This window comes from Stomoxys calcitrans, chromosome 2 (genome assembly GCF_963082655.1).
Source record: "Stomoxys calcitrans chromosome 2, idStoCalc2.1, whole genome shotgun sequence".
In the NCBI taxonomy this organism is placed as follows: Eukaryota; Metazoa; Arthropoda; class Insecta; order Diptera; family Muscidae; genus Stomoxys; species Stomoxys calcitrans.
Genome location: NC_081553.1, coordinates 162,166,412 through 162,178,280, shown reverse-complemented (window position 1 = coordinate 162,178,280; position 11,869 = coordinate 162,166,412). Strand labels below are relative to the sequence as shown.

The 11,869-nt window shown below is 39.0% G+C and overlaps 2 protein-coding genes across 2 annotated transcripts; one reads left to right on the top strand and one right to left on the bottom strand.

Moving 5' to 3' along the window:
• Positions 1-5,826: 5,826 nt before the first annotated feature.
• Positions 5,827-7,091, top strand: LOC131994791 (putative nuclease HARBI1). The gene is made up of 4 exons (XM_059361677.1): positions 5,827-5,948; positions 6,001-6,442; positions 6,496-6,640; positions 6,694-7,091. Exons 1-4 carry the CDS (start codon positions 5,827-5,829, stop codon positions 6,972-6,974), a joined length of 990 nt encoding a protein of 329 aa, XP_059217660.1. The 3' UTR covers positions 6,975-7,091.
• Positions 7,092-7,188: 97 nt separating this feature from the next.
• Positions 7,189-8,246, bottom strand: LOC131995345 (uncharacterized). Its single transcript, XM_059363986.1, has 2 exons — positions 8,024-8,246; positions 7,189-7,957 (listed from the first exon to the last, which is right to left on the bottom strand). The coding sequence occupies exons 1-2, from the start codon at positions 8,038-8,040 to the stop codon at positions 7,189-7,191; spliced, it is 786 nt and encodes a 261-aa protein (XP_059219969.1). The 5' UTR covers positions 8,041-8,246.
• Positions 8,247-11,869: the final 3,623 nt, after the last annotated feature.

Genomic DNA, 11,869 nt, shown 5'->3' with positions numbered 1-11,869 from the left:
GATGGATCAAAGCTTGAGGACAGAGTGGGCCAGGGGGTCTACATTGAGAACCCAGGGACTGAGATCTGTTTTATACTGCCTGACCATAATATGGTCCTGCGGGCGGAGATCTGGGCGATCACGGAATGCGTGAAATGATGTGGTGCTAATGCAAGGACGTCGAGTGTGATGATCTTTATGGACAGTAAATGGCCATAAGGGCAATAACAACCAGGACGGTAAGGTCACGAACAGTCTTGCATTGTAAGAAGGAGATTAACGCCTTCTTTGAGGATCAGAAAATCCGCATCGTTTGGGTGTCGGGCTAAAACGGTGAAAAGGAAAATGAAAGAGCAGACTATTTGGCGGTGAAGGCAAAAGGACTACCGTCAATAAACTTTGGTAAACTGGAAGCCTTTCGTGTAAAGGCAGTCCCAGTTAAGGGAGTGGGCAACAAATGCGCATGCAACATTGTGGAACAGCGAAACTGTCGGTAGGACGGCGAAAATCCTATGGGATTCCTATCCAGATCGTGAGAAGACAAGGCTGTTTCTGAAAGGAAGTAAGAAGGAGTTTATAGGGAAGGAGGTTTAGCTATTGGTATCATAACGGGACACATAGGACTACGAGCTCACTTATGTAAAATCGGCGCAGCAAGTGATAGTATGTGTAGGGCATGCGGGAAAGATGATGAGACATTGAACCATTTCCTTTCTCATTGCCCGGCTTTCGCGTCTAACAGATACCGGCACTAAGGTGCGGACACAATACCAGACATTAACCATCTTAGGGGCATGGTATTGAAAACAAATAAAGATTTTGTAGGAAGCACGGATTTCCTATATTAAAATTTTCTTTTTATAGATTACTTTATAGTTTTCAGAGCGCACAACAAGCCGATTACTTGCTTAGGTGTTTGTCCATAGTGGTATGGGGCGGATAAATGCCTGCACCCTCTTTTCAACCTAACCTATCCTGGGCGAGACAAATCGTTTAATTTACCACGGCAGTGGTCGCAGCAATTTGGGTACAGAGGCATAAGATGTAGCATTAAATTCAGTGCATCAGATAGTGTCGCCCTCAGTGCGGCTGTGATGCACAAACAAGTCATCCTTTAAATCCGGTTAAGTATTGAACAAAACGTGGACTTTTGAAGCGCCGCCCACTAGACCACAGCACCATATATCATTATAGGTCTGATAACTCCAGTATATATCAAGTGCATGACGCGCGGTGTAAGCCCCCAACTTTTGCCAATGGACAATTTTTTGTCCATCAAAACACCCAGGTATTTTGCGCTTTCTGTAAATGCAACATTCTATCCTCCAAAGAAGAAAGGTGCCACTGTAGGCAACTTGTATTTCCTGCTGAAAAGAACTATTTCTGTCTTGCACGAAATTACACCTAGACCACTTTTGGTACCCCACTTCGCTGTTGCTTGTAGAGCTTCCTGAAGTATATCTTTTAGAGTGCTGTGAAACTTCCCCTAACCGCAATTGCCACGTCATCAGCATACGGTACCACTTTTACGAGTTTTTCTTCCAGAGACAGTAATATATTGTTAATGGCTATATTCTTAAGTAGAGGAGACAGTACACCTCCTTGAGTTGTTCCTCTTCTGACCCATCTTTTTAGATCAACAGATCCCAATCCCATCTTTTGGTAAGTAAGTTATTAATAAACTTTTTTATGTAGAGTTGATGCTTAGAAACCCAAACTCCTTAATATATGACGTTGGTTTTACATTATTAAAAGTACCTCCAGTGTCAAGAAATGCTACCATTTTATATTCCTTGAGTGGATTTCCTGCTTGAGTGGATTTGCATACTGCTGCCGGACAGGCGATCTCCAGGGATCTTTGCCCATAGGTATGTTTCTATTAACCTCTCAAAAGTGTTCAGCGTAAATTATGGCAAATTTATAGAACGAAAAGCTCACGGCTTCGTATGTTTAGGTTTTTCTGCTTTCGGAATGAAAATGACCTTTGTATCCCTCTATCTGACACAGCTTGTAATTTAACCGGTGATGCATCATCAGGGCCTGGCGACTTAAAGAAGTCGAAACTTCTTATCGCCCAAAGGATTTTCGGCTCAGACACAATTTCCCCAATAATCTCCGACGAATGCACACCAGTGACAATCTCTTCTGGTGCCACGTTGTCTGTTGGAGAATTTCCCGGGAAATGTGTATCAAGGAGTAGAGTAGCGTTTACTCACGAGACATTGTCCATACATTCTCTGACGTCTGAATATACCCCATTGTAATAGGCCTCAAAGATAGAATCTTCCTTAGCCTAGGGGCCCCAGATATAATCTCCACGGAGCTGCAGAATTCTACCCAGGATTTGTTCTGAGCCTTATATTTTCTTAGCTCACCCTTATAGATGTCCAATCGTGTTGTGCTTTTGTGGCTTTTGCTCTGTTGGAGAGCTTTTTACAGTCCTTCCATAGACCCACCAGCTCTGGGATCCACCATGGAGGTCGCTGTTTGCCCCTTGGCTTGGACATGCTGACACAACCGAGTCATTCAAGGCATTCGTGATCCGCTTGACCATTATCTCTATATCCTACGCAGTTGCCACTTCCTTTTCTGGTCTAGAAGGGATAGACGTGCAGAATTTGAGCCAAAATTTATCCCAATCCGCCTTTCTTCTATTTAGCCGAGGTACCACTTCTGCAGTATTTTTCCAAGGCTGATACTAATATAACGATGATCAGAGAAGCCGTGGTCATCTAACACATCCCAGTCGCACATTCTTCCACTTATTTCTTCCGATACAAAGGTAATATCTAGTACCTCCTGCCTGTTCCTGGTAATAAAGGTCGGTTTATCCCCTTTATCACAAGTCGCCATATATAAGCAGCTCACCCTTTACGTTGACATCCGAACTTCCACACATCCGGTGAAGTGCATTAGCATCACTTCCCACAATGAGACTCTCTTCCCCACAGAAGCGGCTTCAACCAGCAACATAAGGTTTTAAGGCGACATCTCTGAATCGTGTGCCATAAATAGGGAAGTCAGCCAGTAATTAGACTTATTTATTTCGGGGCTGGCTCCCGGAATTCTAAGTGCACGAACCATTCCTCCACACACCCATGGTTCCTGAAGAGGACCACGTCAAATCCCCCTGCCGTCAGGAGGTCCTTTAGTGCCGCTGAAGCGGCCTTACAAGGGTGGAGATTTACGACAAATTGTCTGTTGGCAGATTGCTACACGAGGATTGTCCAATCCCGATATATGAAAGGCAATCTTTGTCCAGATTGGTGGTGGGGCGGCCCGGACTTTGATCAAGTCTCCGTGACAAGTTTGGCTAAGACTTGGAAATACTTAGAATTGATGTTTGACACGAAACTGAATTGGATGTGTCAGATTTAGGAGCGTACTGAGGAGGCTCTTAGATGATTAGCACTATATAGACGGCCCAACGGACCAATTCCTTCTTACGCCTCAGTAGTTTCGTAGACTGCGATGGAGAAAAAGTACAACGTAAAGATAGTACAACAGATTCAGAGAACATGTTGTCTCGGCATAGGCGGAACGATATGGCTCACTAGTGCACTGAACACTGCGCACTATTCTAGATATCCGAGCCATTGACATACAGATTAAGTGTGAGGCAGTCTCTGCGGCTATGACACTTAAGTTGATGGGAGAACAGATAAAGGATAGGTGCAGGGCATATCATCGTGGTATAATCGAGGCGACGCACTGTGGGAGTGAATCAAAAACTAGTAAATATATGCCGTGCAAGAACGGGGAAATTTGAAATGGTTAAATCTGAGGTGTTAGCGAGATTTTGTGGAAAATTTCAAGGCCCTACATCGTCCAGGCGCCTCTTGTCATGACCCTAAAACTGGTCAACTCGGCATTTCGGAAAATTGGTCGGGCTGCCAAATTTTCATTTGTGATCCAATTCGTTTTTTCTGGATAGTGTTAAAAAAAACGAATGGACCATAATACGATCCTACAGGCAGAGATCCGGGCGATCATGAATTACGTGAGGTGGTATGATGTTCATGCGTGGACGTTACGGAAATTAACTGGCCATCAGGGCCATAACAAACAAGACGGTAAGGTCAAGAAAAGTCTTGGACAGACAGACAGGCGGACATACCTAAATCGAATCAGAAAGTAATTCTGAGTCGATCGGTATACTTATCAATGGGTTTTTTCCTCGTCCTTCTGTATAATAGCAACAAATGCACTAAGTTATAATACCTAGCATATGATACCCTATACCACAGTAGTGGTGAAGGTTTTAATTAATTTGTTTGTAATAAAAACTTTAGGATCTTCGACTATAGTAAAGATGGGGTTTTTAGGCGAATATTCAAAATTTCTCTTCAGCCAAATATGAATTCATGATCAAAGTTTAACTTTTTGAAAACCAACCTCACAATGGAAAAACTGTTTGTATATATATATATATATATATATATATATATATATATATACATATATATATATATATATATATATATATATATTTTTGTCAAACGCATGTTATGACGACACTAAAAACTTCAACTTTTTTTCGCAAATATAGGTTCCATTTGCACCCTTTATTATATAAATGTCGAATTTTCACTCCTCACACCTCGAATTTATTAACTTTTACTGACATTTCGGGAATCGTATGATGTGAACCTTTCTTGCGACTTTCTGCATGTTTTGGCGACATTTGTCTCAAAACGTTGTTGCCACATTTTTGGCAACATTTAATCATTTAACGGCTTTGAATTTCAGTCATTGTTTACAATTATATTTACGGTAGCACAACATGTAAAATAAATCAACGAAAAAAAACCTGTGGGGCTCATAGTCAACCCGTGCGTCCCGGCTTATTGAGTTGGAAATCCGAGCTACGATTTGTTTGGTGTTCATCGTCAATACAACAAGCTCAGCTGGGAGCTACCGGGCGCGTCAACAGAAATTTGAGAAATTCGTATTCATCTAGTAAAAAAGCTTTAGGATCGCCCGAGCCGAACTTTGGATACCCACCATCTCGTATATAGTATACGTTAACCACCTTTGGTCATAAACCTGAAAAAATTCATAATTATGAACACATTGTAGCTATATGGAAACATGATCCAATTTGGACTGATGAATACAATTCACTGTTCAGGTTGCTAAAACAGAATATTGGACAATATAGCAGCTGTATCTAAATATAGAATGATATGAACCATATAGGGCACGGACGTCGAAAAGTCTAGCATAGGTCACCATGCCGAATTTCAGCGAAATCTGATAATAAATGCGGCTCTCATGGGCCCAAGACCTTAAATCGGAAGATCGCTCTATATGACATTTATCCAGATATAGATCATATTAAACGTGGATGTCGTAGGGCCTAACACAGCTCACTTTACGGGTCCGAGGACTTAAATTGGGAGATCGGTATATATGGCAGCTAAATCCAACTATAGACCGATCTGAACTATATAAGGCGCAGAAGTCGAAACGATTTATATAAGCCACCGCCCAATTTCATCGAAATCGTATAATAAATAGGCGTTTTATGGGCCCAAGACCCTAAATCGGGAGATAAGTCTATATCAAAGGCCTGCGCTACACCATTACTAGTGCTTTCAAGACAATCACCCTTATTATGTATGTCGTAGTCGAATTTCGAGAGCAGTCGTAGTCGAACTCGAATTTACATTTCGTTGGTATTATGTAAAAAAATGACGTGAGTGTTTTTGTAATAGACGTATCCTACATATTTTAATAAATTCTGAACTACCCAGTGATAAAAACATCAGCTGATTGAAAATATTTGAGTTACAATTGCCGGCTTTTTAAACGTTTCGTAATAAAAAGTAAAAAAGTAAAATTAAAATGCTAAGTGTTGCAAATTTTTCATCTTCTGACGAAGAAGACGAAACCAATGCTTATAATCTTATTTGTTATCGCAGGCAGATAAGAATTCAGTCAAACATATTTTCCCTTCCAAGTTCAAAGTAAGTATGTTTCCTTTCACGTTTCTCCCAAATTATCAATATTTTTTTGCAGATTTGTAAGCAATTTTAGACTGAACAAAGCGTCTTTTCGGTACGTTCTAAGGACAATTTCACAAAAACTTCGTGATCCCTCCAGATCAACATGTGTGCCTAAAACTTTGCGGCTGGCAGCAACACTAAGAATACTCGCGGAAGGTAGCTACCAAAAAGGAGCAGGAAACGATTTCAACGTGGGCCTGGCACAACCCACAATGAGTTGTGTCTTTCACGAGTGCATAGATGCGATGTATAGCGAACTTTGCTCCAAATGGATTACATTCAAAATGAGCGAAAGGGAAAAGATGGAAATAAAGGAACATTTCTATGGCCAAACGAGGTTTCCGGGCGTAATTGGCTGTATTGATGGCACCCATATAAAGATTTTGGCTCCAACTCTATCAGAACGTTGGAAATACTATAATAGAAAGGGATTTTATAGCTTAAATGTGATGGTGGTGAGTAACTGATTAATATGCTATTCACAGAATTTTATAATGCAAAATTACAGGTCTGTGATCATAAACTAAGAATACGTTATATTTCACCAAGCCATCCAGGTTCAGCACACGATTCGTTGGTATGGAATGTTAGTGATCTTAAAGCATATCTTGCAGAACGATATAATAACGGAGAAAGAAACACATGGCTTTTAGGTATGATGGAATGACAAGGATAAAAACAAACTTATTTATCTATATATCTACAGGTGATGCAGGATATCCACTAGAACCATATTTAATCACCCCCTTTAGGGCAGCAGAAGAAGGCAGTGCTGAGTCTCGATTTAACACAGTACATTCAAAAGCAAGAAATATTGTGGAAAGAACAATTGGTGTTGCAAAAAATAGATTCCGCTGCCTGCTTGGTGCGAGACAGTTGCATTATTCTCCAGAAATGGCCGCGAAGATTACCGCAGTTTGTGCAGCTTTACATAATATATATGCATCCACTATAAACTCGATCATAGTGAATTTGAAATCCCTTTAGAAAATCAAAATTCAGATGAAGATTATAATGAAAATAATGGCGACATGACAGCAACAAGTATAAGATTAAATATCATGAACACAATGAATGTATAAAAAAATTAGTTTTATTGAACACAAAATATAAAAAATAACACAAAAGGTATCCTATACCCATGGCAATTAGGAACTTAACAGCAAAATAAAAAATGGCACTATGCATAAAAACACACAAATCATAAGAATTCTTGAATTCTGGCTTTTTCTATCTCAATTTTTTGTTGTTTGAGGGTTATTTCTTCCGTTCTCAATTTCAACATGTTGGTCCTATAGTTTTCTTTATTTCTAATTTGTTCTTTGTATAGCCTAAGTTTTTCCTTTTCCATTTTCAATCGTTCTTCTTGAACTTTATAATTTTTGCGACTATACCTCTCGATTTCCGACAAACTCTTTTTTACTTCTTCATATAAACTTGTCTGAATTTTAAGCTGTTGATCCAGAAGTACATTTTTGTCCACAGTTCGTTGCTTCCTTTTTCGAGTGGAAGTATTGGGTTGGATATCCACTTCTACATTGTCCTCGCTGACGTGTCCATCAACTTCGTCCTCCAAAATTTCTTGAATCAGGTTTACCGGCGAGCTTTGAACACCGATGGATGGGCATTCTGGACTTACAATAGAATTGATTTGCAGTAGTCCTGCTACTGCCTCCTCCAAAGGTGTCAACAACTTCTGGTTGAAAATGCCTCCACCAGTTGCACGGCTTTCCATCTTATTGTGCACGATTTTCTTCTTAACGCTGCTCTTCATATCTGCCCATACCTTCATCCAACCTTCAGCCTCACGTGTGGGAGGGCCTAAACTATTCAGCTTCCTTTGCAAATTATTCCACTGCTCTTTAATGGACAACTTGCCTGTGTTTTTATGGTATCCTTTAGCTATATTTGGGTTTTGACACATAAAATCCACAAGAGCTTCAAATTGTTTTGGTGTCGTTTTCTTTATCCTTTAAATATGTATAATTGAATAATTTTAGGTAAACAATGCACAAATGTTTGATACTAAGACTTACGTTTTGCTGTTATTCATTTTTCTAATTATTTTTATTCAGTTTTTGTAATTTTTAATCTTGTCACTTGAAAAATTCTCTACGACTGTTTCTGTCGAATTTCTCGTTAAAAAACGGCATACATAATACCAAAAAATGTAATAGATTTTAAACATAGTCGCATTTCAGGCGAAAAACGACATATGTAATACCATTCACAATAAACGACAGGAATTCGTTGTGACTACGACATACATAATAGAGGTGAATAATAACTATGAGTACTTCAATACCTAACATGAGCATTTCAAGACCTAAACTCTTTGTTTAAAAAACAACATTGTATGAGAATTGAGAACTGAGTTAAACAGATAATAATTGTTAACAGGCAACAATTGTTACCTGTGAACAATTCGTCGGCTTAATGCTATCTTGTTCCATTCGCTATTTTTGAGTTAGGAACGGTTTGTGTAAGATTAAGAACACTTTTTCACGTATCGCATTTAGTTTTCGACAAATTGAGGTTAAATTATGCAAAAAAATATGACCTATTTCAATGCATTTGGCAAACATAAAGTGTTTTCATCTCAAAATAAACACGTTAAAGTGCATTAAGTTCGGCCGGACCGAACTTTGGATGCCCACCACCACGGGTATATAATAAAACCAACCTTCGTCATAGTCCGGTGCAAAATGCATAGCTCAATATCTCTGTTGTTGTTGTAGTAGCGACATTTGCATGTGGAGGTTGGTGGCGATCCTCGTCAAACTCTTATAGATGGCAAGGTCGCCCCGATCCAAAGGACCTATCGCCGCAGGAACATGATGGCCATTGGTTATTTAAAGGCGCCAATAACGCCTTTAAGCCTCGAGCGTCATAGGCACTCAGTATTTTTGCAAGGGCCGAGCGGCACCCATCACTGACACTCTCGACACGATACCGCTGATTGTCCGCGACTGCAGTTGCAGCTACTCCGTATATGAAGCATTCCACTATCCCCAACCTGTAGACGCACCCGGTAGCTCCTAGCTGAGCTTATCGTAATGACGATGAATACTACACAAATCGGAGCTCAGGGCTACAATCCGCGTGATGCTCAGTCATCCCGTGCCGGTAGTTGAATATCTCCATTTTAAAGACTGTAGCGTGATTTCAACAGACAGACGGACATAGATTTTTACGACGACCAAGAATGTATGTACTTTATAGAGTCGGAAATGAATAATTCGATGTGTTGCAAACGGAATGACAAAATGAATATACCCCTATCCCTCAATGGTGGGTATAATAAAGTGGCGTACGGAACAAGATAGCATGACAGCGACGAATTGTTATCTGTTTATTCAGTTCTCAATTGTCCCACACAATATTGTATTTTAAACAAAGAAATAAAGTCTTGAAATACTCATGTTAGGTCTTGAAGTACTCATGGTTGTTAGTATGTTTTGAAAGCCCAAATGAAGTCTTGCGCAGGCCTTTGGTCTTATGGCAGCTATATCCAAATATAGCTTAATCTTAACTATACCAAGTACGAATGTTGAGGAGCCAAACGCAAAGTATTGTGCTAAATTTCAGCGGATAATAAATGTGGCTTTAATGGACATAAAACCTTAAATCGGCCGATCCTTCTATATGGGGGCTATATCAAGATATAATCCGATATAGGCCATCTTCGAACTACACCTGGCTACATACAAAAAAAAAAAGAATCTATGCAAAGTTTCAGTTAATTATATTAATTTTTAAAGCATGTAGCGTGATTTCTGCAGACAGACGAATGGACATGGCTTTATATGTTATGGATGCCACCGTAGCGTAGAAGTTAGCGCGTCCGCCTATGACGCTAAACGTCTGGATTGGAATCCTGGTGAGACCATCAGAAAAAAATTTGTAGGGGTGGTTAGACCCTCCTAATGCTGGCTACATTTGTGAAGTACTAGCCATGTATAAACTTCTATCCAAAGAGCTGTCGCACTGCTGCACGCCGTTCGGACTCGGCTATAAAATGGAGGCCCCTTATTATTGAGTTTAAAACTTGAATCGGACAGCACTCGAATGATATGTAGAAGTTTGCCCCTGTTCTTTAATAGAATGTTAATGGGAAAATTTTCATTATGACAGACGGACACGACGCGATCTATATTTTATCATTGGATTCCCTCTTATCGATAGCATCTATTAATAAAGGATAAAAACTGCATATCATAGAGCGGACACATGTTTTTCACAATTTTTGAACACCTTTAAATTTGGGCCCCAGGAACACAAATCTAAAGCGTATTTTTGGAACAACGGCGGGTGAGCCTTCGTAAACTCCTCTGCAATAACTTGCATACATTCCGCCTTGTTTAGCTTTACAAGCCTTTGTCACATAAAACACACATCAGATACTTGTTCCTGGAGTAAAACCACATCTCTAACTTCTAGAAATTTAATTTTTGCTCGCTTGTGTAATATATACATGGTTGCGAAGGTATGTTTTCAAGTATTCAAATTATCAAGGTATACTTAGGCAAGGTAGGATTAACACATTGTACAATAATAGAAGGTAGCGTCACGAGCCCAACAACAACGAAATCAACTATACAACCCTGTGGGGTTGGGGGTAGAATTTCCCACTCTTCTGTCAAATTTCTGTACACTGTCAAATTGACATTCTAGTTTTTATTTGCAAATCCACGTGCAGCAGCCAAAAAATTAAATGATTTGTGATTAATAATATATAAATTATAATTATAAATTAAAACAATAAAAATATCGAAAAATAAACAATTTGTTGAAAACAATTTAAACTCCAAACAAACCATTTGACATAAGAGTGTATTTGGGTACAACTCTGAGATTGCAATATTTCATCAGCTGGGCAGGTGATGTTACCTTCTATTATTGTACAATGGATTAACACTAAATGCTGGTACATGTTCGTTTTCGTTCCCACTGCGAAAGGTTTTATGTACCGGAACGATATAGCCTTCTCAGAGGCTGGTCAAGGATCGCTACCCCCCTTCCACACGCAAGGGTGGCTACAACAACAACATGTTCGTTTATCGCGATGTTATGACATATGCTTTGTGGTTATTGTACAAAAGAGACCACCTTATAAATCAGTCTTGTTGTTATCTTTATTCTCTCATATTCTCTGCTCACGTACGCACAATTTCTGCACACGTACATACTCACGCAAACAAATTTCTTTGTTTGTGTTGGCAAAACGGCGATCAGCTTGATGGCAAGATGGCGAATTCCCCATATGATTTTTATGTTGCTGTACAAATGAGATCACCTTTAATTGTTCCGTACAAATTATTTTACCGTACAAATTAAAGGCTAGTACTAACTTTGTTTTTCACCGGTGAAAACCCATATTTTTCGCCGGTTACTTTTTGGAAATCTACACATTTATCAATATAAAATAAAAGTTTTATTAAAATTTTACAGTAAAGGTGGGTATTAACTTCCTGTTTCACAGTGAAATACCCATGTTTTTCACGATTACTTTTTTGAAAAACTACAAAAATCATACTAAAAACATGAAACTTTATTTTATATTTCATAATGAATGAAATCTGCACGTTTTTTTGCTTCAAAATCTATTATATAAAAAAAAGTAATCGTGAAAAAATATTCATTTTCACGGTGAAACACGAACTTAATACCCACCTTAAGTAATGAAGAAATATCCACTGAATAAAATCAGCGTGGTTTTTTGTTTTAAAGTCTGTTATCTAAAAAAAGTAACCGGCGAAAAATGTGCTTTTTAAAGGGTAGTACTATGTTCGGTTTTCACAGTTGGAAACGCATGTTTTTCGTGGTTACTTTTGCGAAAAACTAAAAAAATCTTAATGATAACATAATAATTTTAATAATAT